This window comes from Squalius cephalus, assembly GCF_949319135.1.
Source record: "Squalius cephalus genome assembly, chromosome: 10".
Lineage (NCBI taxonomy): Eukaryota > Metazoa > Chordata > Actinopteri > Cypriniformes > Leuciscidae > Squalius > Squalius cephalus.
In genome coordinates, this window is record NC_137131.1 from 1,087,501 (window position 1) to 1,112,573 (window position 25,073).

At 38.4% G+C, this 25,073-nt stretch overlaps 1 protein-coding gene across 1 annotated transcript in view; it reads right to left on the reverse strand.

Moving 5' to 3' along the window:
- The window catches only part of r3hdm2 (R3H domain containing 2), a 79,524-nt gene that overhangs the window by 34,550 nt on the left and 19,901 nt on the right, over positions 1 to 25,073 (reverse strand). Inside the window, exons 2-7 of the mRNA XM_079883512.1 lie at positions 9,749 to 9,922; positions 8,593 to 8,801; positions 7,076 to 7,117; positions 2,358 to 2,447; positions 1,992 to 2,115; positions 672 to 750 (exon numbers count right to left, since the gene is read on the reverse strand). Coding sequence (XP_079739638.1) covers positions 672 to 750; positions 1,992 to 2,115; positions 2,358 to 2,447; positions 7,076 to 7,117; positions 8,593 to 8,754 — 497 coding nt within the window. The 5' untranslated portion in view covers positions 8,755 to 8,801; positions 9,749 to 9,922. The remainder of the gene's footprint in view (positions 1 to 671; positions 751 to 1,991; positions 2,116 to 2,357; positions 2,448 to 7,075; positions 7,118 to 8,592; positions 8,802 to 9,748; positions 9,923 to 25,073) is intronic.

Sequence of the window (25,073 nt, forward strand, 5' to 3'; positions counted from 1 at the left end):
CAAAGTGGATAAAGTGGAAAGCGCCGGTTTCGTGTTGTAGTGTGGACTGTCAAAACTGAGGTATTTAAAAACGATGACGTAAGTTTAGTCATGTGACGCATATTGTACCAATAGATATTGATGTTTATAGCGGTATTGTGCCTGTTGTGTGCTTTCACTTTCACACTGTTGCTAAAGATATGTTCTTCACACACTCTTCATATCACAGTCCTGCAAAGATGACAGAATTTACTCACATTTGCTAAACATGAGAGCAGTCGCGTTTCAGACCAGACATATAATAATGAGAGAGAGCGACCTGGACGATCAGTGAATGCTGAGATATTCTGCTAAATAAAACTATTGAATTGCGTGATAACTTATCAATTATTTATTTTTCCGTCTGTATCATCTCAGTGAGCTTTTACGCATGCGCAGTTATAAGGAGAATTTAGTGTTTTCAGGCATTTTCCAAAAGTTTCTCATCCACACTGAAACGCCTGAAAACGCTAGTGTGGACGGAGAGCGTTTTTAAGCAAAAACGCCGTTTCCAAATGTATCCGGATTGATGTAGACGTAGCCTGAGGCGGACAAAGGAAACCCCGAGTGTAACCAGAGACGAGGGCTGAGGATGAGTGTGAGACGCTGGCGAGTCTGATGTCACTGTTGTGTCTAGAGCGAGGCCTGTGTACCTGGGGTTGTTTTTCAGTGTGTTCACCAGGAACTCGTGCACATCAATCCCTGTGGAATCAGTGTATTCCTGACTGGAGTCTGGAAGAGAACGGGAAACATCGGATCAATGTGAATGTCACCACTAAAACATGAAGGCTCAATCACTGAAGCAGCTCATCTAGTTAAACAGAATTATTACAGAACTCTTTTTTTTTATCGTATTATAATATTTATTTCGATGTATCATGACTGCACATATTGTATTATATCGTGAGGCAGTGTTACCCAGAACTACTTTTGGTCCCACTTTATATTAAGTGGCTTTAAGTACTATGTACTTACATTGAAATTAATAATTTGACACAATGTACTTATTGTGTAACTACATGTTTTTACATTGTACTTATATTTGAAAAATTCATGCATGTAATTACAGCTGTAATTAATTTATGTAATTACATTTGTAATTACACAGTTGACCCTTCCCTTACACCTTAACTCACCCTTAAACCTACCCAATCCACCACACCTGTCCCCAACTTTACCCATATCACACCTCAATAGCAGCAAAAGTGTTTTACAATACAACATGAACACAATAAGTACATTGTACTTATTTTTTGATGTAAGTACATAGTACTTAACGCCACTTAATATACAGTGGGACCCTACTTTTAGCTAGCGGTCGACCGATATATCGGGTGATATTTGGTATTTTTGAATCATCGGTTCTTTTTGTTTGGCTGATAAGTGTTAAGAGCGGACTTGGTTGCACTTTACAGGTGAAACTTGAAATATTTGAAAACCCCAAATTCAAAATCTCAGAAATTTTGAAAATGTTCATAAGCTGTAAGCCATAATCATCATAATTATAACAAATAAAGGCTTGAAATATCTCACTTTGCATGTAACGAGTCTATGTAATATAATAGTTTCACCTTTTAAGTTTAATTACTGAAATAAATGAACTTTTGCACGATATTCTGATTTTTACCGCATTTTTATTTTGACATCGCTGAGAATGTGCATCGTTGATTGTTTTTATTTATGCTCTATTGATAATACAATATGATTACAGAATCAAGGAGTTTCTCTAAAATATAAATATCTTTATTTTACAGATTTATTTTTTATCAAGTTCAAATTAGTTTATGCATCTTGATATTTTGCAATAATTTAGTATTAAGTAAAACCAATTATATATATATACATACATACACACACACACACAAACATTTAAATTAATATTTATAAAAATGTATATTTTATTTGCAGAATTGTTCTGCATGTTATTTATATCTTTAGATTGAATAGTGAGAGCAGGAAGTGTGTGTTATTACCGCGCGAGAGCATCTTGCGTGGAGTTTTATCCTTCTTTTCCCTCTCCTCATTCTCGTACTCGTCTTTTGAGGATTTCTCCTCCTCTTTATCGGATGGACAGCTGATGTGAAGCTGAATGATGTCCTTCATGGGTGCAGGTGGATTGAATAAACAAAAAACATGAATATTAATGAACACTAAATATTCATGCGTATATATATATAGTGTGCATATGAATTTAATGGCAATATCTTAATGGTGTCCGTTTGAACTGTTTGCAACGGATCATGAAACATCACAGAATCAATTCTAGTGAGATCTTGTACAGATTTATTCGGTACTGTACCGACTGTGACATCACGTCACCTGTGATCATGTGACATTACCTGTGATTCTGGAGGACCTTCAGTTGAAAACGGACCTGATGATTCTTCACACACTGCTAGACTCCTCACCAGCTTGAGCTTTGCATTCGACTGAGACAGAGACACAGGACAAAGACAGATCAGCAAAAGACATTAGCAAATAATTCAAATCTCATACCTGGGAGATGCATTATGGGAATGAACAAGGTGAATATTGTGCTGACACTGGTGCTGTCCATTAAAGGGTAACTCGCCAAAATGCAACCTAGGCTCTTTTTGTGAATCTACCCGAGGCAAACTTTCGTTTAAAAGCATAATTAGGATGGCCGTATTTTCGTTTTAGGTTAAATGCCTTGTGAATGGGAGTGCTTGGGGCACGACTATGATAGCATCAAAAATCGCTATTTTTAAAACACTAAGAAGGCTCGACACAACATGAAACTGTGCTCTCAGTATCACCAGCGGCTCTACACATGAACTCCAGCATTGAGAACAGTGTTTGTGTCCACAGAGTTTACTAAAAAGAAATATTTTGAACAACTCACTGTCTCTGTTGTTGTTTACATCCGCCGGCATTTTGACAGTCAAAAATAGTCGATCTCCGAATGCGCATGAACTGACTCTGAGTTTTTAGTATTGCTTCTTATATGAGGATCCTTTTTCAAATACCAGGTCAATATTGATTTTCACTAACGACAAAACAACGAATTATCCGTGAATTTATATTGAACTAAGCTTTAGGAGCTTTCCATCTGTACTCTCCTCATGTTATGGAGATCGACTATTTTTGACTGTCAAAATGCCGGTGGAAGAAACGAAAAGTTTGCCTCAGGTAGATTAACAAAAAGACCCTAGGTTGCATTTTGCCGAGAGTTACCCTTTAACTTATTTATCAACATGAAATCTATTTACTTCAATTTCACATTCAATTCTTATTATGAATGATTCATCGTTCTACAATATTCTACAGAAAACATCTGCATTCATAACCTTTCATTTAAACATCAAAACTTCCCCATCTTTTCTGCTGATGCAAACAAGACTGTGACGAATCATTCGCTGCCTGGATGACTGTATTAACGAGATGTAATTACTAGAAACTCTCTGATATGCCCCTCAATTAAAGAATCACAATTAGAAAGAGAAAACTGAAATTGTGCAATGCATTTTTTTTTTTTCAACCAAAATCACTTAAATTTACTACATGTTTTAAATATAATTTCAGGAAATCTAAGTAGGAACATCCCAGAATAGATCATGTTTTAACCACCCAATCAGATTCTAATACTTTCACACAGTCCCACATTATTTAACACGGAATATCCTGTTGCACTAGTGTTGCATCATGGAAGTTAATGCTTTTAAAATGTTGTTTAATTTAGTTGGTAAAGGGCTGATAAATCTTATCTGAGTGGACTAAGCATATGTATGTGTGTGTGTGTGTGTGTGTGTGTGTGTGTGTGTGTGTGTGTGTGTGTGTGTAACATCTGGAAAGGACCATCATCACACTCGCAGGCTTGCCAACTAGTGCAAAGGCAACAGAACTGAGTGAGAGGTCGAACGGAAGCAGCGATAACAAACTCAGCAGTAAAACTAGAATCAACAGTTCACCCAAAAATAAACTCGTTCATCTTTGAAACTCAAATTAAGATATTTTTAAAGAAATCTGAGATTTATTTCCCTACATTGATAGTCTACACAACTACCATATTCTAAATACACCTTGGCTTAGATTTCTACACACTCTTTCTTACCTTGGCTTAGATTTCTACACACTCTTTCTTACCTTGGCTTAGATTTCTACACACTCTTAACTTGGCTTAGATTTCTACACACTCTTAACTTGGCTTATATTTCTACACACTCTTACCTACCTTGGCTTAGATTTCTACACTCTTTATTACATTGGCTTAGATTTCTACACACTCTTGACGTGGCTTAGATTTCTACACACTCTTTCTTACCTTGGCTTAGATTTCTACACACTCTTAACTTAGCTTATATTTCTACACACTCTTACCTGCCTTGGCTTAGATTTCTACACACTCTTTCTTACCTTAGCTTAGATTTCTACACACTCTTACCTACCTTGGCTTAGATTTCTACACACTCTTGACGTGGCTTAGATTTCTACACACTCTTTCTTACCTTGGCTTAGATTTCTACACACTCTTACCGTGGCTTAGATTTCTACACACTCTTTCTTACCTTGGCTTAGATTTCTACACACTCTTTCTTACCTTGGCTTAGATTTCTACACACTCTTAACTTGGCTTAGATTTCTACACACTCTTAACTTAGCTTATATTTCTACACACTCTTACCTGCCTTGGCTTAGATTTCTACACACTCTTACCTTAGCTTAGATTTCTACACACTCTTACCTACCTTGGCTTAGATTTCTACACACTCTTGACGTGGCTTAGATTTCTACACACTCTTACCTACCTTGGCTTAGATTTCTACACTCTTTCTTACCTTAGCTTAGATTTCTACACACTCTTACCTACCTTGGCTTAGATTTCTACACACTCTTTCTTACCTTAGCTTAGATTTCTACACACTCTTGCCATGGCTTAGATTTCTACACACTCTTACCTACCTTGGCTTAGATTTCTACACACTCTTTCTTACCTTAGCTTAGATTTCTACACACTCTTACCATGGCTTAGATTTCTACACTCTTTATTACATTGGCTTAGATTTCTACACACTCTTGACGTGGCTTAGATTTCTACACACTCTTTCTTACCTTGGCTTAGATTTCTACACACTCTTACCGTGGCTTAGATTTCTACACACTCTTACCTACCTTGGCTTAGATTTCTACACACTCTTTCTTACCTTAGCTTAGATTTCTACACACTCTTACCTACCTTGGCTTAGATTTCTACACACTCTTTCTTACCTTAGCTTAGATTTCTACACACTCTTACCTACCTTGGCTTAGATTTCTACACACTCTTTCTTACCTTAGCTTAGATTTCTACACACTCTTACCGTGGCTTAGATTTCTACACACTCTTACCTACCTTGGCTTAGATTTCTACACACTCTTACCTACCTTGGCTTAGATTTCTACACACTCTTACCTTGGCTTAGATTTCTACACACTCTTTCTTTGGCTTTTATTTCTACATACTCTTACCTTGGCGTATATTTCTACACGCTCTTACCTTGGCTTAGATTTCTACACACTCTTTCTTTGGCTTAGATTTCTACACACTCTTACCTTGGCTTATATTTCTACACACTCTTACTTTGGCGTATATTTCTACACGCTCTTACCTTGGCTTAGATTTCTACACACTCTTACCTTGGCTTATATTTCTACACACTCTTACCTAGGCTTAGATTTCTACACAGTCTTTCTTTGGCTTATATTTCTACACACTCTTACCTTGGCTTAGATTTCTACACACTCTTTCACACTCTTACCTACCTTGGCTTAGATTTCTACACACTCTTACCTACCTTGGCTTAGATTTCTACACACTCTTTCACACTCTTACCTACCTTGGCTTAGATTTCTACACACTCTTACCATGGCTTAGATTTCTACACACTCTTACCTACCTTGGCTTAGATTTCTACACACTCTATTACATTGGCTTAGATTTCCACACACTCTTTCACACTCTTACCTACCTTGGCTTAGATTTCTACACACTCTTACCTTGGCTTAGATTTCTACACACCCTTACCTACCTTGGCTTAAATTTCTACACACTCTTACCTTGGCTTAGATTTCTACACACACTTACCTACCTTGGCTTAGATTTCTACACACTCTTTCTTACCTTAGCTTAAATTTCTACACACTCTTACCTTGGCTTAGATTTCTACACACTCTTACCTACCTTGGCTTAAATTTCTACACACTCTTTCTTACCTTAGCTTAAATTTCTACACACTCTTACCTTGGCTTAGATTTCTACACACTCTTACCTACCTTGGCTTAGATTTCTACACACTCTTACCTTGGCTTAGATTTCTACACACTCTTTCTTACCTTGGCTTAGATTTCTACACACTTTAATTTGGCTTATATTTCTACACACTCTTACCTTATCTTATATTTCTACACACTCTTACCTAGGCTTATATTTCTACACTCTCTTACTTTGGCTTATATTTCTACACACTTTTATTTTGGCTTATATTTCTACACACTCTTACCTTGGCTTAGATTTCTACACACTCTTACCTTGGCTTAGATTTCTACACACTCTTTCTTTGGCTTTTATTTCTACATACTCTTACCTTGGCGTATATTTCTACACGCTCTTACCTTGGCTTAGATTTCTACACACTCTTTCTTTGGCTTATATTTCTACACACTCTTACCTTGGCTTATATTTCTACACACTCTTACTTTGGCGTATATTTCTACACGCTCTTACTTTGGCGTATATTTCTACACGCTCTTACCTTGGCTTAGATTTCTACACACTCTTTCTTTGGCTTATATTTCTACACACTCTTACCTAGGCTTAGATTTCTACACACTCTTTCTTTGGCTTATATTTCTACACACTCTTACCTTGGCTTATATTTCTACACACTCTTTCTTTGGCTTATATTTCTACACACTCTTTCTTTGGCTTATATTTCTACACACTCTTACCTAGGCTTATATTTCTACACACTCTTACCTTGGCTTATATTTCTACACACTCTTAGCTTGGCTTATATTTCTACACACTCTTACTTAGGCTTAGATTTCTACACACTCTTACCTTGGCTCGTTTCCTGGTGTGTCCATGATTCTGACAGCGCCGCTGTAGGGACAAAACACAATGTTTATTAGTGACCATTTAAAATCATTCATTAATGATGAACTTCAGCACCAAACAAAACTTGATGGTCGATACTTCACAGATAGGAAGTTGACAAATAACATATTCAATATCAAGATTTTAGGTTAAATTTTACATGAATATTTCTGGTGTGGTAACTGGTCACCACTTAAATCAACTTTTAGCCTTTTTTCTTTTGATTCAGTTCAATTAAAACCTGGCCTGTGGCAGATCAGAAAGTTTTAGCTGGAATTTAATGCATTGTGCTTTTTAAATATAAGTTTTAACTCATTTTATGCTCATTAATGCTGAAGTCTAACCATGTAAAACCAGTTTGTGGTCATTAAATTGATCAAAAGTGACAGTAAAGAAAAATTATAATCTTACAAAAGATTCAATTTCAAATAAATGCTGTTCTTTAGAACTTTCTATTCATCAAAGAATCCTGAAAAATAAAATGCATCAGTTTCCACATAAATATGAAACTGTTTTCAACACTGATAATAATCATAATGTTTCTTGGGCATCAAATCATCATATTAGAGTGATTTCTGAAGGATCATGTGACACTGAAGACTGGAGTAATGATGCTGAAAATTCAGCTTTGATCACAGGAATAAATTACACTTTACTATATATTCACATAGAAAACAGCTGATTTACATTCTAATAATATTTCATATTTCTACAGAAAAACTTCAAACTGCCTGAGACCAACATCATCTTGGAAAACAGAAAGTTTCAAGTAGGGCTGGGTATCGATTCAGATGTTCCAATTCAATTCGATTCGATTTCGATTCTCGATTCGATTACGATTCTAAATTCGATTTCCGATTCGACTCAATGAATATATATTTAATACAAATCCTATATTTGTAAAAACAGTGAACAAAAGTTCACAAGTGGTTAATTAATAAAAAGAAAATATGAGCCACAAACCTGTATATTAAACTCATTTTATTTTAGGTACACTTGGGGTACATTAAAACAGAACCCAACTCTATATTTCAAATGCATACAATGAATAATTGATGCTGAAAATTGGAAAACAAGTAGTCAGAAGAGTCGCATGCCTTGATCAAACAGGATCAGGTTATTTTATGTTTAAGATCAAACAAACATAAAATATCACAGCATTAGCTGTAACATGGAGGCTGCGAGCCTATGAACAGTGGAGGAAAACCAATACTGGCTTTTGGGTGATAGATAAATAATTGACCCATCGCAAAGAGTTTGATTGACAGGCGATCTGACCAATCATAATCCACCATCCGCCATTTTTGTCCCACAAATCAGTCAGGAGAGTTAGAAAATAACCGTTGGAGGTTTGAACTTGAAAATCAACCACATTTTAAAAAACGATTAATTGAAAAAAAAAGAAAAAGATTTTTGAAAAATGTTGCCCAGCCCTAGTTTCAAGTCTCCTTCCTAGTGCTTGTGAAATCTGCAGAGGTTACCTGAGCATCCTGGGAAAGGTTGTCGTCAGGATCTGTTATGTCTGGGTTGGTGTCTTTAGAGGGAGCGGATGGGATGGTTTTTCCACGGATGCCTTCGGGAGCATCGGTGAGCATCGTATCGTCGTTGTTCTCCATCCCGTCGGCAGGGAAAACCACTGACATTTTCCCTTAAAGCGCAAACCAGCACACCTTACAAACCCAGACAGCGGCTGAGGAACACAAGAGGAGGAGGAGATGCAACATGAGTGACCGCTTCAGAATCCAAACTTCCTGATAATTTACTCTCCCACACGTCATCCAAAATGTTCATGTCTTTCTTTCTTTAATCAAAACGAAATATACGTTTTTGAGGAAAACATTCCAGGATGTTTCTCCATATAGTGTCTTCAATGGGGTCCGAATGTGAGTTTCAGTGCAGCTTCAAAGTCTCAACACGATCCAGCCGAGGAATAAGAGTCTTATCTAGACAAACCATCCGCCATTTTATAACAAAATAAACATTTATATACTTTTATCCACACATGCTCGTCTTGCACAAGCTGTGATGCGACACACATTACGTAATCACGTTGAAAGGTCAAGCGTGTTTCGGGTCAGAAATGTAGGGAAGGGCGAAAAACTCAATCTCATTTTCTCCTCCGACTTCAAAATCGTCCGAGATCATTGTTTTAACTTTTCTTTTGTAAATGGCGTTTGACTTCTAGGTCTAAACACTGGGTCTGTACTTACACCTACGTCACGCTTGACCTTTCAACGTGATTACGTAATGTGTGAAGTTGTGGACGTGCAAGACGAGTTTAGAGGTTTAAAGTATATAAATGTTTATTTTGTTATAAAATGGCGGATGGTTTGTCTAGATAAGACTCTTATTCCTCGGCTGGATCGAGTCGAGACTTTGAAGCTGCACTGAAACTCACATCTGGACCTTCGACCCGTTGGACCCCATTGAAGACACTATATGGAGAAACATCCTGGAATGTTTTCCTCAAAAACCTTCATTTCTTTTCCACTGAAGAAAGAAAGACATGAACATCTTAGATGACGAGGAGGAGAGTAAATTATCAGGACATTTTAATTCTGAAGTGAACTTATGCTTTACTGGTAGTAAAACTGTACTTTTTGCAAGTATCATGTGATCAAGTCATCAGTATTTTACCTGACACACCAGGTGCTGTAGTGTGGTGGTGTGTGTTTTTCGGTGTGTGTGTGTGTGTGTGCGTTTCTATGGCTGAGAAGAGCGCGGGGGGCACGTCATGGTGAAAGAGTGTCTTCTAGGTTTCCTTGCATCCTGAACGGCGCTCACACACACACACAACCATCACAGCTCCTGCTGGAGAGAAACACACCGGTTACATGAAACCAAACACACAATATAAACAGATTAAAGCGAGATGCATGCGTTTAAGAGTGAAAACACCTCCATGTTTTTTTCACATCTCGTTTAAATATCCGGCAATTGTTCTTGATCATCATTGCCTTTTTTCCTTAAACAATGACCTGTTTGTTTAGGTAAAAATACATGTGTCATTGTTTATAATTATTTCTTAATTTTGAATATCACGGATTTGAACTTTCTCGTGGGTTCTCGACTGTTAGTCAAAGTCAGAGACAATGATGACACTATTTGAAATCTAATTATCACTCTCCTTAAATTTCACCAGTGTTTCCATTGCAAATTTGGCCATGCGGTATCTTTTATTATTTACTTATTTAAATGAATTATTTTACGTATTTTATATATCCATTTTTACAATTCCACTTTCTCCATAATGTCACGTTGGGCAAAAATCGTATTTTTTTATTTGTGTAGTTGTCTTTGGTCCTGTCCTGCTGTGATTGCACTGTTTATTTGTCTGTAAAACTGAAAATACTACAACAAATATGATGAATGTGAGTGAATGCAGCAGCAGACGGTGTGAATGCATCTGCATGTGGGATAGAAAGCATGCCTGTAAACGTGTCGTCATAGACTGTGTTTGGCATGTAATACCAGCGCACTACATACTGGAGGATGCGCATATACAGTTATAAAACAGCAGTATGTAATAATAAACTCGGCTGCTGCCTGACCCGATCAACACAACCACCATCAGAAAGAGCAGAACGTTCAGTCACACAAGACATTAGTAGTATTCAGTACATTGAAATACAACAAAATGATATAACATAATAATAATAATAATAATAATAATAAGTTTAATTTATATAGCGCCTTTTCCAAGCTCAAGGACGCTTCACAATGACAGTAAATAACAAGCAAACATAACATATAACATAACACAACACGTTACATTGCATGTTATGTAATGTGTTATGTTATGATAAATGGTCTGTTAATGTTATGTGCTGTTATATGTTATGTTATAACACATAACACAACATAAAATATAACACTGCATAACATAAAACATAACATGTAACACACAACATATATCTTATGTGTTCTGTTATTTTGTTATTTGTTATGTTGTTATATGTTAACATTACATAACGTAATATGATGTTATATATGTTTTGTTGTGTTATATGTTGTGTTGACATTTAATTGTAACATTTAACATAAAACATAAAACAAAGTAAAGAATACATGTTATGTTATAAATGTTACATATAAGTTGTATTTTGTTATTTTGTTGTTAACAAACATATGACATAACATGTAACATAACATGTTGTGCTATGTTATATATGTTGTGTTGTGTTATATGTTATGTTGACATTTAAATGTAACATTTAACATAACATGTAACATAACAAAACAACGTAAAAAATAGAACATATGTTATGTTATAAATGTTATAACATATAACATAACATCATATAACAAATGTATATAGGAACACAGAAGTGCAGATATTGCATACACACGTGGGAAATGTAGTGCAGAAACTGTGACCGTATGTACAAGCGTTTTAATAATAACTGACTGAATGTTGCATCTATTGAGTGGAATCACTGCAGAAATTGTGACATTTTTAATCCAGTTTGTGTACAGACTCTTGACAGTCCGATCAACACCAGCGATGAAGGAGGATTTTGCTTTCGGTTCATTCGTCACACTTGAAATGGAAGATGAAACGCATTGCATTGTGGGATACAGGATCTCAACACACATTTGGGCAAATGTAGGTCATCCATGTTTCTGAAGAACATTCCCATCCTGAGCACACACTGAACACGACACACACACTGAACGCGACACACACACTGAACGCGACACACACTGAACACGACACACACACTGAACACGACACACACACTGAACGCGACACACACACTGAACGCGACACACACACTGAACGCGACACACACACTGAACACGACACACACTGAACACGACACACACACTGAACACGACACACACACTGAACGCGACACACACACTGAACGCGACACACACACTGAACGCGACACACACACTGAACACGACACACACTGAAGACACACACTGAACACGACACACTGAGACACACACACACTGAACACGACACACACACTGAACACGACATACACTGAACACAACACACTGAGACACACACTGCAGACTCAGATGAGGTGATCGCTCCCTATTCTTACACTATAAAACACAGGAATCACTGGAGTGTGCAAAAAAAACTTTATACCTGTGTATGTGTGTGTGCGTGTGTGTGAAAGAGAGAGAGAGAGAGAGAGAGAGAGAGAGAGAGAGCGACAGAGAGAGTGAGCGAGTGAGTGTGTGTGTGAAAGAGAGAGAGAGAGTGAGTGTGTGTGTGTGTGTGTGTGTAAGAGAGAGAGAGAGAGAGAGAGAGAGAGACAGAGAGAGAGACAGAGAGAGTGAGCGAGTGTGTGTGTGAAAGAGAGAGACAGAGAGAGAGAGTGTGTGAGAGAGTGAGTGTGTGTGTGTGTGTGAAAGAGAGACAGAGAGAGAGAGTGTGTGAGAGTGAGCGAGTGAGTGTGTGTGTGTGTGTGAAAGAGAGAGACAGAGAGAGAGCGTGTGTGTGAGTGTGTGTGTGAGTGTGTTTGAGAGTGTGTTTGAGAGAGAGAGAGGAGTGTGAGAGAGAGTGTGTGTGTGTGTGTGTGTGTGTGTGTGTGTGTGTGTGTGTGTGTGTGTGTGTGTGTGTGTGTGTGTGTGTGTGTGTGTGTGTGTGTACAGCGGAACATGGAACAGTGCATTTTGTGTTGTGTTGAGGAACTTGCCATCTGCTGTAAAACGCACACACACACACACACACACACACACTCTCATAAGACCGCAGCAGAGACTGAGCCGCTGAAAGAGCGAAGGAAACTCCAGCGCTGACGTCACACTGCAGAGACTGAAGAGAGCTGGGGTTCCCGACTGCAGAAAACACGTCACCAGCAGCACATGACACCGCCGACCAATCACACACACACACACACACACACACACACACACACTGCAGCAACGAGGCCGTCCTCAAGAATCAACTCAAGAAGAAGATGAAGGAGAATGAATGAGGGAGAAGAGCGTTCATGAATGAGCCGTCGCCATCTCTCTCTCTCACACACACACACACACTCTCTCTCTCTCCTTCTGTTGCCAAGGAGACGCCAACATCAGCTGCTGCCGCTTGTGTTCGAGAGCAAGAGTGAGATATTGAACATGAATATGAGAAGCAAACACTAATGTCTTCAGGTGTGATGTGGAGCGCGTCGCTCCGCCGGCCGAACGACCACATGATCTCAGTGAGGCAGACAGAAATAAACCAGTGTACACACACACACACACACACATTATACAACACACCTAGGCAGCTGTACACACACACACACACACACAATACAACACACCTGGGCAGCTGGACACACACATATTTACAACACACCTGGGCAGCTGTGTACACACACACACACACACACACACACACACACACACACACACACACACACACACACACACACACACACACACACACACACACACACACACACACACACAGTGACCCAGTTAAGAGACACACCACACCATTGTGTCAAGTTACCTCACCGCAGTGCAAGCAGATATCAGAGGCGTTGCATATAGAATAAAAATAAATAAATAATAATAATAACCACAATATCTTTGTTCTGGGAAGTCATATTCATGGTGAAATGTAGGAAAACTAATAATTTTCATTCACCAAATTATATTCCAAAATTAACATTCTGCTGGTGGGTGAGGAATTAAAACATGTATCTTGCATTATTTTTATTATAAACAAACAAATATAAATTATCAAATAAAATCTATTAAAACGAAACAGCTAAATAATAAAAATATATGAAAATAAAGTAATACATGGTTTAGTATCTTAGAGAAACAGCACCTAAGAAAAGATGTGAGGACTTAAAAGATTAAGAAAAGATTTTGTTCTTAATAAATAGTGTTATTGAGTTAAATGTCTGAAGTCAAATACTAATGATGGAGAACAAAGCAAAAATATGAAAGCCACCATTCAAAAATCAAGCAAAAGACAAAAACAAATGCAAAATAAGGTGAAACTGCAAAAATAAACTTAATGCACAACATGTATATTGTAGTCATCTAATAACCTTAAACTGAGAATATTATTGGCTCTTTGACGAACTGCTTTTGTTCCTCGTTTGCAAGTCGCTTTGGATAAAAATCAGCTGAATTTATATTCAATATACATTATATTCATTAGTATTTATATTTATACTCGTATATATATGATGTTTCATTCACCCAAAACCAAACGAGTGTGAGAAAATGAGTAAAGAATGAGAGAGAGAATAAGAGTGAATGATGCTGCGCTGTGGTTTTATAACACTGCCTGTGTGTGTGTGTGTGTGTGTGTGTGTGTGTGTGTGTGTATCACTGTAACGCGCTGAACTGCAGGGGAAATGCGTCACAGAAGGATTCCCTGTTTCAACAGATCGAGAACGACGGCGCAGACAGAAGGACGACGCAGAGAGGAAGCAAATAACGAGAGAAAAGAAGGAGGGATGAACTGAAAGAACAGCAGAAGAGAGGAGAGATGAGTCAGAGTCGGTCCCACCGGACTGAGTGGGCTGGGGGGGGGGGGGTGACGTCACATGACCTGACGACAACAGAGAGGGCGAACGAGCAACACAACCTATGGAGGGAGAGAGAGAGAGAGAGAGAGAGAGAGAGAGAGAGAGAGAGAGAGAGAGAGAGAGAGGGAAAGAAAACGAGCAATACAAGCTATAGAGAGAAGAAAGAGGGCGAACGAGCAACACAACCTATGGAGGGAGAGAGGGAGAGAGAGAGAGAGAGAGAGAGAGAGAGAGAGAGAGAAGAAAACGAGCAATACAAGCTATAGAGAGAAGAAAGAGGGCGAACGAGCAACACAACCTATGGAGGGAGAGAGGGAGAGAGAGAGAGAGAGAGAGAGAGAGAGAGAGAGAGAAAGAAAACGAGCAATACAAGCTATAGAGAGAAGAAAGAGGGCGAACGAGCAACACAACCTATAGAGAGAGAGAGCGTTTGTGTGTGTGTAAGAGAGAGAGAGAGAGAGAGAGAGAGAGAGAAAGAAAGAAAACGAGCAATACAACCTATAGAGAGAGAGAAGAAAGAGGGCGAACGAGCAACACAACCTATAGAGAGAGAGAGAGAGAGAGAGAGAGAGAGAGAGAGGGGGAGCAATACAACCTATAGAAAGAGAGAGAAGAGGGCGAACAAGCAACAACCTATAGAGAGAGAGAGAAGAAAGAGGGAGAGAGAGAGAGAAGAAAGAGGGAGAGAGAGAGAGAGAAAAAGAGAGAAAGAAAGAAAATGAGCAATACAACCTATAGAGAGAGAGAGAGAGAGAGAGAGAGAGAGAGAGAGAGAGAGAGAGAGAAGGAGCAATACAACCTATATATAGAGAGAGAGAGAGAGAGAGAGAGAGAGAGAGAGAGAAAGAGCGAACGAGCAATACAAGATATTCATATATTCATATGTTAATTTTTTATAAAACAATGTACACTTATAGCACGATTTGATGACGAATCTCTTGAATGGATGATTCAATGACTCGCTCATAAATACTTCACTTGTTTCATTACTGGATGAATCAGTGTTTTTGAACGAATCTCTTGAATGGATGATTCAGTGACTCACTCATTAAAACTTGTTTCATTACTGGATGAATCAGTGTTTTTGAATGAATCTCTTGAATGGATGATTCAGTGACTGCTCATCTTGCACAGTTTCTTCATGATCAAAGTGACTCCAGGCATCACTGTGCGCTTTCAAATCCACAGTTTCACTTTAATTCGCCGCTCTGGAAGGTATGCCGTCCTAACGCCAACCAATCAGACCTCAGGAACGGCCCAAAATGCGTCAATAAGCAATCAAAATATTTTTTACGTCACGGCGATCATTATTTTCTTGCTGTCATGTCCGAGTACTCGTGCACATGCCTAGAGTAAAGAAGCGTTTTTGTAATTTTTATTAGGTTTTTAAAAAAAAATGTCTATATAGTTTTTATTAAGCTTTAGTTAACCTAACATGCTTTTTTTGCTTAACCTAAACCAAATGAAAATGTAACTACATCCTTGCCTCATTTAGTTCTATGAATATGCAAATTAGCCCCGCCTCCACTCTAAACAACACTAAAAGCTTGATTTTCACCACAGGGGGACTTTCTCAATAATAACCCTGACCCAGATCAAGACGAACAGGGACTTAAAACCATGAACACCACAAACAGTGCTCTGCTAGACCATGATGCATCACTCACGCTGTGTGGGAGAGATATCGTTCAGCCCATCTCCATCTTTCAGGCTCTAAAAATAAGTGTGTCAGGGTAAAATCTGGGGCTGTTTTGGCTCCCATTACAACCCTTATGCAATCTCCACTTCCCTCCGTTTGAGACCGACAGAAAATTCTCAATGATGAAACTGACGCCTGATTGGATGAGGCCTCGACCAATAGGATGAGGAGCTCCATGGCAACAGGCTCTGTCACCAAGAGAGAATAGATCTCCCTCCCCCCATGTGGTGCACATCTGCCCCGTACCCCAATTACACACACACACACGTCTGTGAATCACCCCAATTACCCGAGTGTGTGTTTGGAGGGCAGAACAAACGCTTCACCCCGTCACGCCCCTGTTCTCTCTCTCTCACACACACACACACACTCTCTGTCTCTCCGTTCATTCTGTCTTCAGTCGCTCTGAGAACATGTCGAGAGAAACGCCAATCACGCCTTTCTGCTCCTTCCAGGCTGACACAGGTAGTAGGCGAAACAACAGCCAATAATGTTTGCTATTTCTGTAACAGAGCAAGTTGAAACGATCAAGACTTCTGCCGGCCAGTCCAATCTGAGCCAATTAACACTGAGTGCCACTAATCAGATCGATTGTGTTCAGATTCATGCATCCTTAAAGTCCCCCTGTGGTGAAAATCCAGCTTTTAATGTTGTTTATGTGTCTATGTGGTGTTTTTAATATGCTTTAAGACAAACCATGTGTAAATTCATAAGTCGACAGCATTGCTGAGTATTTCCTCCTTAAAACTGCAGTGAACCAAAGACAGTCTCAAAAACACACTTTGAAATCGCTGGTGTTTCTGACGTCACAAACTACCTTGTAACCAATCAGATCAACGTGTGATCGTCAACCAGTGGATCTCTGAGCTGAGTGAGGGAGTGGAGGCGGGGCTCATTTGCATATTCATAGAACCGCGCATACTAAATGAGGCAAGGGTGTCGAGTTACATTCAAGTTATTTTAAGAAATGTTTAAATATGTCATTTTGGTGATCAAAGATGAGTTGTAAGAAATAAAATCATTGACTAAAGGGGGACTTTAAAGACTTATTCAATATTAAGTACATTTTGAGAATCAGTAGTTGCACATGAACATACGCACCATCATTTGAGATGGTTTTATGCGGTTCTCAATATTAAAAATGCACCATGATATACAGTGAGGAAAATAAGTATTTGAACACCCTGCTATTTTGCAAGTTCTCCCACTTGGAAATCATGGAGGGGTCTGAAATTGTCATCGTAGGTGCATGTCCACTGTGAGAGACAATCTAAAAAAAAAAAATCCAAAAATCACAATATATGATTTTTTAACTATTTATTTGTATGATACAGCTGCAAATAAGTATTTGAACACCTGTCTATCAGCTAGAATTCTGACCCTCAAAGACCTGTTAGTCTGCCTTTAAAATGTCCACCTCCACTCCATTTATTATCCTAAATTAGATGCACCTGTTTGAGGTCGTTAGCTGCATAAAGACACCTGTCCACCCCATACAATCAGTAAGAATCCAACTACTAACATGGCCAAGACCAAAGAGCTGTCCAAAGACACTAGAGACAAAATTGTACACCTCCACAAGGCTGGAAAGGGCTATGGGGAAATTGCCAAGCAGCTTGGTGAAAAAATGTCCACTGTTGGAGCAATCATTAGGAAATGGAAGAAGCTAAACATGACTGTCAATCTCCCTCGGACTGGGGCTCCATGCAAGATCTCACCTCGTGGGGTCTCAATGATCCTAAGAAAGGTGAGAAATCAGCCCAGAACTACACGGGAGGAGCTGGTCAATGACCTGAAAAGAGCTGGGACCACCGTTTCCAAGGTTACTGTTGGTAACACACTAAGACGTCATGGTTTGAAATCATGCATGGCACGGAAGGTTCCCCTGCTTAAACCAGCACATGTCAAGGCCCGTCTTAAGTTTGCCAATGGCCATTTGGATGATCCAGAGGAGTCATGGGAGAAAGTCATGTGGTCAGATGAGACCAAAATAGAACTTTTTGGTCATAATTCCACTAAACGTGTTTGGAGGAAGAAGAATGATGAGTACCATCCCAAGAACACCATCCCTACTGTGAAGCATGGGGGCGGTAGCATCATGCTTTGGGGGTGTTTTTCTGCACATGGGACAGGGCGACTGCACTGTATTAAGGAGAGGATGACCGGGGCCATGTATTGCGAGATTTTGGGGAACAACCTCCTTCCCTCAGTTAGAGCATTGAAGATGGGTCGAGGCTGGGTCTTCCAACATGACAATGACCCGAAGCACACAGCCAGGATAACCAAGGAGTGGCTCTGTAAGAAGCATATCAAGGTTCTGGCGTGGCCTAGCCAGTCTCCAGACCTAAACCCAATAAAGAATCTTTGGAGGGAGCTCAAACTCTGTGTTTCTCAGCGACAGCCCAGAAACCTGACTGATCTAGAGAAGATCTGTGTGGAGGAGTGGGCCAACATCCCTCCTCAGTGTGTGCAAACCTGGTGAAAAACTACAGGAAACGTTTGACCTCTGTAATTGCAAACAAAGGCTACTGTACCAAATATTAACATTGATTTTCTCAGGTGTTCAAATACTTATTTGCAGCTGTATCATACAAATAAATAGTTAAAAAATCATACATTGTGATTTCTGGATTTTTTTTTTTTAGATTATGTCTCTCACAGTGGACATGCACCTACGATGACAATTTCAGACCCCTCCATGATTTCCAAGTGGGAGAACTTGCAAAATAGCAGGGTGTTCAAATACTTATTTTCCTCACTGTATGTAAGCTAATCATCTGAAACGGCTGATTGTGCAGCGCTCGCGGCGGTGTCAGTCGCGGTGCCCTCTGTGACGTGTGTATCCCTGGCACTGCCCACTTCACGCTGCGCCACTCCATCTGCTCAGGTACCACCGTCTCCCATCCTTTCTCTCAGTTTCTACTCTCTCGGCCCTCAACGGTGTGGAAAAACACGTCTATTTTCATCCATGCTCCCGCTGCTTCAGCTGGGAGAGAACGAGAGAGCAGAAAAACCTTCAAACAACCGTTGTAAATAAAGGCACAGAAAAAGGCATCAGGATTATTGCATTAGCCTGGCATATGCCACGGACTGGCACTCAAACTGGCACCAGTTGACCGCACCGAGGAATCAGAGTGCAGACAGCGGTTCACTGTTGGTCACTAGGGTTTGTGCTGATGCAATCTTCTTATTCCTGACATTTTTAAATTTGGACTCGGCAAAACACTGAATTTTTCAAAATCGAAAGGCAAAAATCACTGATATTTAGGACTGCTTAATTATTACATCATGAGCAAAACCATTGCGAAAATATCATTATTTATATGCACTTTAATGTGACTACTAAAACCTCGTCATTAGACTAGTTTGACAGTGCAATCATGAGCATGACAGCATTAACACAGGGATTGTTTATATAGCGTCTCTGACTTACACTTCAGTGGCAAAAACAGTGTTAGAGTCGATTAAACGTTTGATTAATTCCTGTTAAAATCAGTTCAATGAAACAATTCCAACCTGAATCTATTTGAAAGTGTCAAAATAAGATATATATATATATATATTAAATACAATATATGCAACATATTTATCTATATAATTAAACACATTTTTAATTTAAAATCCCCCTGTAGTCAATAATTGTATCCCTTAAAACTCATCTTTGATCACAAATATGAAATAAAATGAAATTGCTTTAAAATATCTTGAATGTAACTCGACACCCTCGCCTCATTTAGTATGCGTGGTTCTATGAATATGCAAATGAGCCCCGCCTCCACTCACTCACTCAGCTCAGAGATCCACTGGTTGACGATCACAAGTTGATCTGATTGGTTACAAGGTAGTTTGTGACGTCAGAAACACCAGCGATTTCAAAGCGTGTTTTTGAGACTGTCTTTGGTTCACTGCAGTTTTAAGGAGGAAATACTCAGCAATGCTGTCGACTTATGAACTTACACATGCTTTGTCTTAAAGCAGATTAAAAACACCACATAGACACAAACAACATTAAAAGCTGGATTTTCACCACAGGGGGACTTTAAACATTTAAAAATAATGACCATAATCATGTCGTCTGGAGAAAATGAAAAGTTACACCCCTCAAACACTCTCAATTCACCCCTGAAAGCAAAATATACTTTTAATATGCTCTGAAATAATGCGAATTTCAACATAGCAAAAGAAGTTGATCAGTCCAATAACAGGATAAAACCGCAGATGAGAAGCAATCCGAGACACTAGTGAACAAACAAGCCGTTTAAAGATCAATCACAAGACCTTTTCTCTGATCTCGGTTTATGCATCATTAAAACACACCTTTCATTAAAGCGACATGCAAAGAGATCAGCCAGAAGTTTTCAATATAACAGTAAACATGGAAATATGTGTTCAAACAATCATCCTCAAACACGATAAGACCTCAAACAGCATCATGAATAATTAGCTCTTACTGTTACATAGGTTGCGTCCCTTGTTGTTTAAAGTTGTTGTTTTAGGAAGCCAAGCAAAGACACAAGCAAACCAATGTAAAATTAATTAAAAACCGCACAAGAGGGAATAGAGCATTCAAACAGGGAGATGAGAAGAAGCGCGTCGTACTGACTTTAAAGTGAGAACAAGTGAGAGAGTTTGAGGCAAGTATCACAGTTATACGCATGAAGATGTTCAATACTGTATATTTATTAACACACTATCCGCTGATCTCACATTAGGACTGTACATGAGGGGAGCGCAGTGAACCTGATGACTTTGAAGCCAATTACACCGTTAGCTGCTCTCCATGGGTTGGTATTGATTTTTCCTTTCCTCTGCCTCAATCTCTCCTCCACAAACACACACACAGAGATATTACACACAATTATACGGCTTTTTCCCACGGTTGGTCGTTAGTATGCAAAGGAGACGCCAGCTATCAAGTACACAGACAGCACAGATAACCAGACCCTCTAAAGCACATCGATGCGACGCTTACGAACTGATTCATCTCACATTAGTTCATTTCACTGGTTCACTTCATCAGGAAGAAACATGAATCATCTCAATGTAAAAACGCCAAAGCATGCACTTTATGCAGTGATGAATAGGCCTGAAACATGTACACATCGTCATGCATGTCGAATATTCATGAATGAAGCAAATAGTTATGTTTATTTATGTTATTTATTAATAAACTTGCCTGAAATAGAAACATACAAACAGCCGATGAATGAATGGAGGCATTTATATAGTGCTTTCAAGAACGGAAAAAGGACCACATGAGATGGATATCATATCATATCATATTTGATTATTTAAACTTAGCATTTCAGAACAGGTCTGCATGATTAATCAGAATAAAAATGAAATTGCAATATGGCTTAGTACGATAATTAAATGGCAAAGGCTTTGATTTAATAACATAAACATGCGCTGCATGTTCCAGAGTGAAGCGCAGCACTGTGGCACTTTAAGCCGTTTTCCCCTCATCATTAGCATTGCAATTTTAATTTTCTTAATTTTAACATTGCAAATTTACTGTAAAATAGATATTATTTTATTTTAATATAATACTCAATTTATTTAAAAGTAATCTCATATTTTGTTTTAAATTATTTTGTTAATTTTTAATTATATAATAATAATAATAATTATTATTATTATTATTATTATTATTATTATTATTATTAGATTATAAATATAATAATTTGATATCATTAAAAAAATTAGTATTATTAAGCAAATTGAGATATATATATATATATATATTTATCATTTTAAAATCCCCAATTTTCTCAGAAAAAATTTAGATATTTTCTCCAAATTAAGTGGCCCCAATATCGAACAAACGTAACATTTACATAATATTTGTGCATTTAGCAGATGCTTTTATCCAAAGCGACTTACAAAAGAGTAACAAACCAAAGCAATTTGCCAAAGAGCAAATAACAACATATGAAAAATTAACATATAGATCTGTCAGGTGACGCGTCACATGATCAGAAGGCCGGTGAATGACGGCGGGTTCACAGTAAGTATGAAGAACCTGAAGAGATTCAAGCACACCTCCAGATCAACAGCAAAACACACACCCAAAGAGGACCTGAAAGAGGGCAGTGTAACAAACCACCTTGAACTTCTACAAATACACACAATAATGTGGATCTTAAACTATAATACAAGTTACTTAATGGTCCTCATGTGGCTTCTAATCTTCTAGACCAGCACAAGTGTAGAGTTGCACTCAGCGGTTCGATTACGACAGCCGAGATGAATATAGACGGACCGGATTGTGCGGCATGTTGCAAATGAGACACAATTGGTCTCCAGGCCAGAACGATATCCAGTCTATTGAGCTAAATAAGAGCAGGGTAATTTCTGTCACAGCTCGATAACAAGACAACAAAAGGCTAAATATTTATTTTCGGAGAACATGTTGACTCGCCGCTCGACATCTTGCGTGTCGTTGTCAGAGGCTGCGTGAGTCACGGGCAATATGTCCAGCAACTCGGTTCTCCGCAATCCGTCAGCTGTTCTACGCGTCATTCAAAACTAATTCATCTCATTAATATTCATGAGGGCCGGGACAGAGCCATGCAGTTTTAACACATTTTCTGCATGAATTATGGTGGAAACTGGAGAGTGTGCAGGATTTTAATCTGAATGTATTAAAATGAGTTCAGAGAAAAGAAAACATGGTTAACGTGGGGGGAAAAAATGTGATTGGTCATGATGGTTGACTAAAATGACTAGTCATAAGGTGAGTTTAATTACGCAGGCCTTTCTTTAGACCAGTGTGCAATTTACTACATATTACAAAATTGACTCTTGATCTGTTAAGGCAACTGTCCAACAGGTCTATTACTGATCTACATTTGCAAATTTAAGAGGAAATTGTGAGTGGTGCTTCTCTGAGTGAACGAATTATGATTTTTCTAATAAAAACAAAACAAAATTGCAATTTAAAATGTGTTTTAAAAACAAAGCTCTAGATTTCCTATGCATGTTTGTAGGGTTACACAATTTGCCTCCCAAAAATATAAAATAACAAATAAATAACAACAACAACGTAATAGTACAAAATAAAAAATGTAATAATATATAAAATAATACTAATTAAAGTAATAATGCTAAAAAAATAACAAAATAATAAAAATAACTAAAGTAATAATACTAAATAAAAATAATAACTAAAAGTAATAGCACTAAATAAAAATAAAATAAATAAATATTTAAATAAAGTAATAATGCAAAAAAATGAAATAAAATAATAATAACTAAAGTAATAATACTGAAAAATATTAATCAAAATAAGAAATAATACTATTGTAATATTTTACTGTCAAATAAAAATTGTATTTAATTTTAATTTTACTTTTGTTGACAACAGTCGTTTTATAAGCGCTTCTCATGTATGGAAACATGTCTGTGTTTTTTTTAAATGTATGTTAAATCGACCCAAACAAGCAGCATTTACTGCGAACAGAGTCGCTCTGAGACACTGGATCGTGAGCTATTGTATAAATAAACAGTGCTGCGCTTCACTCTGAAAGACGCAACGCATTTATTCATTTAATTAAATTGCAGCGATTGCGATTTAATAATCGCACTAAGCCATATCACGATTTCATTTTAATTTTTTGACTACTCATGCAGCCCTGCTTAATACAGGATTTACAGGTTTCAAAAACAAACAATTGTGTACGTGTCAATTAACACCGAAGCCATCAAACGTGAATAATTTCCAAACAAACGCTCTGTTCCTTAATAATAGAGAAAGTGCATGCTGAAAAATGAAAAGGCGAATGATCAAATCACCGTTACAGGATGAGGAGGAAAAATGTGGCTAAATAACAGTGTGAGCGCTGCGTGTTATTTATAGACACAGATACTTTATTCAGGAGAGCAGCACTGTGCAGTCTCCATTTCTCTCGCTTTATTCCCATCTCTGCTGAGGATTCTCTCGCTCTTTGTTTCTCTCCCTCACTGACACTCTGTTCTGGCACACGGTGTTCAAAAATAACCCGCGTGTGTTTGCGTGAGGCTCAGGTGGAGAAGCATACCAAGGGTTCGGGCTCTGCAGGGGAACATGCTTGTTTTTGTGATATAACGAATATTCACAATGAAACTCACTATGATTTTGCTGCCAACTTAAAATCAAGCAACGTCGTAAATATTGGCCAAAAAAAGCGTGCATTATTAAATTCAGCATGAAATAAAACTGACCATATTTTTTTAATGCGTATTACTAGTCTTATTTAGATCAATTCATCTGTGTTGCGTAATACGAGAATGAACCTCAATGGTTCTCGAGAAGCTCAAACGTGCTGCGTAACACGAGAATGAACCTCATTGGTTCTCGAGAAGCTCAAACGTGCTGCGTAACACGAGAATGAACCTCATTGGTTCTTATAGAAGCTCAAACGTGATGCGTAACACGAGAATGAACCTCATTGGTTCTCAAGAAGCTCAAACGTGATGCGTAACACTAGAATGAACCTCATTGGTTCTCGAGAAGCTCAAACGTGCTGCGTAACACGAGAATGAACCTCATTGGTTCTTGAGAAGCTCAAACGTGATGCGTAACACGAGAATGAACCTCATTGGTTCTCGAGAAGCTCAAACGTGCTGCGTAACACGAGAATGAACCTCATTGGTTCTCGAGAAGCTCAAACGTGCTGCGTAACACGAGAATGAACCTCATTGGTTCTCGAGAAGCTCAAACGTGCTGCGTAACACGAGAATGAACCTCATTGGTTCTTACAGAAGCTCAAACGTGCTGCGTAAC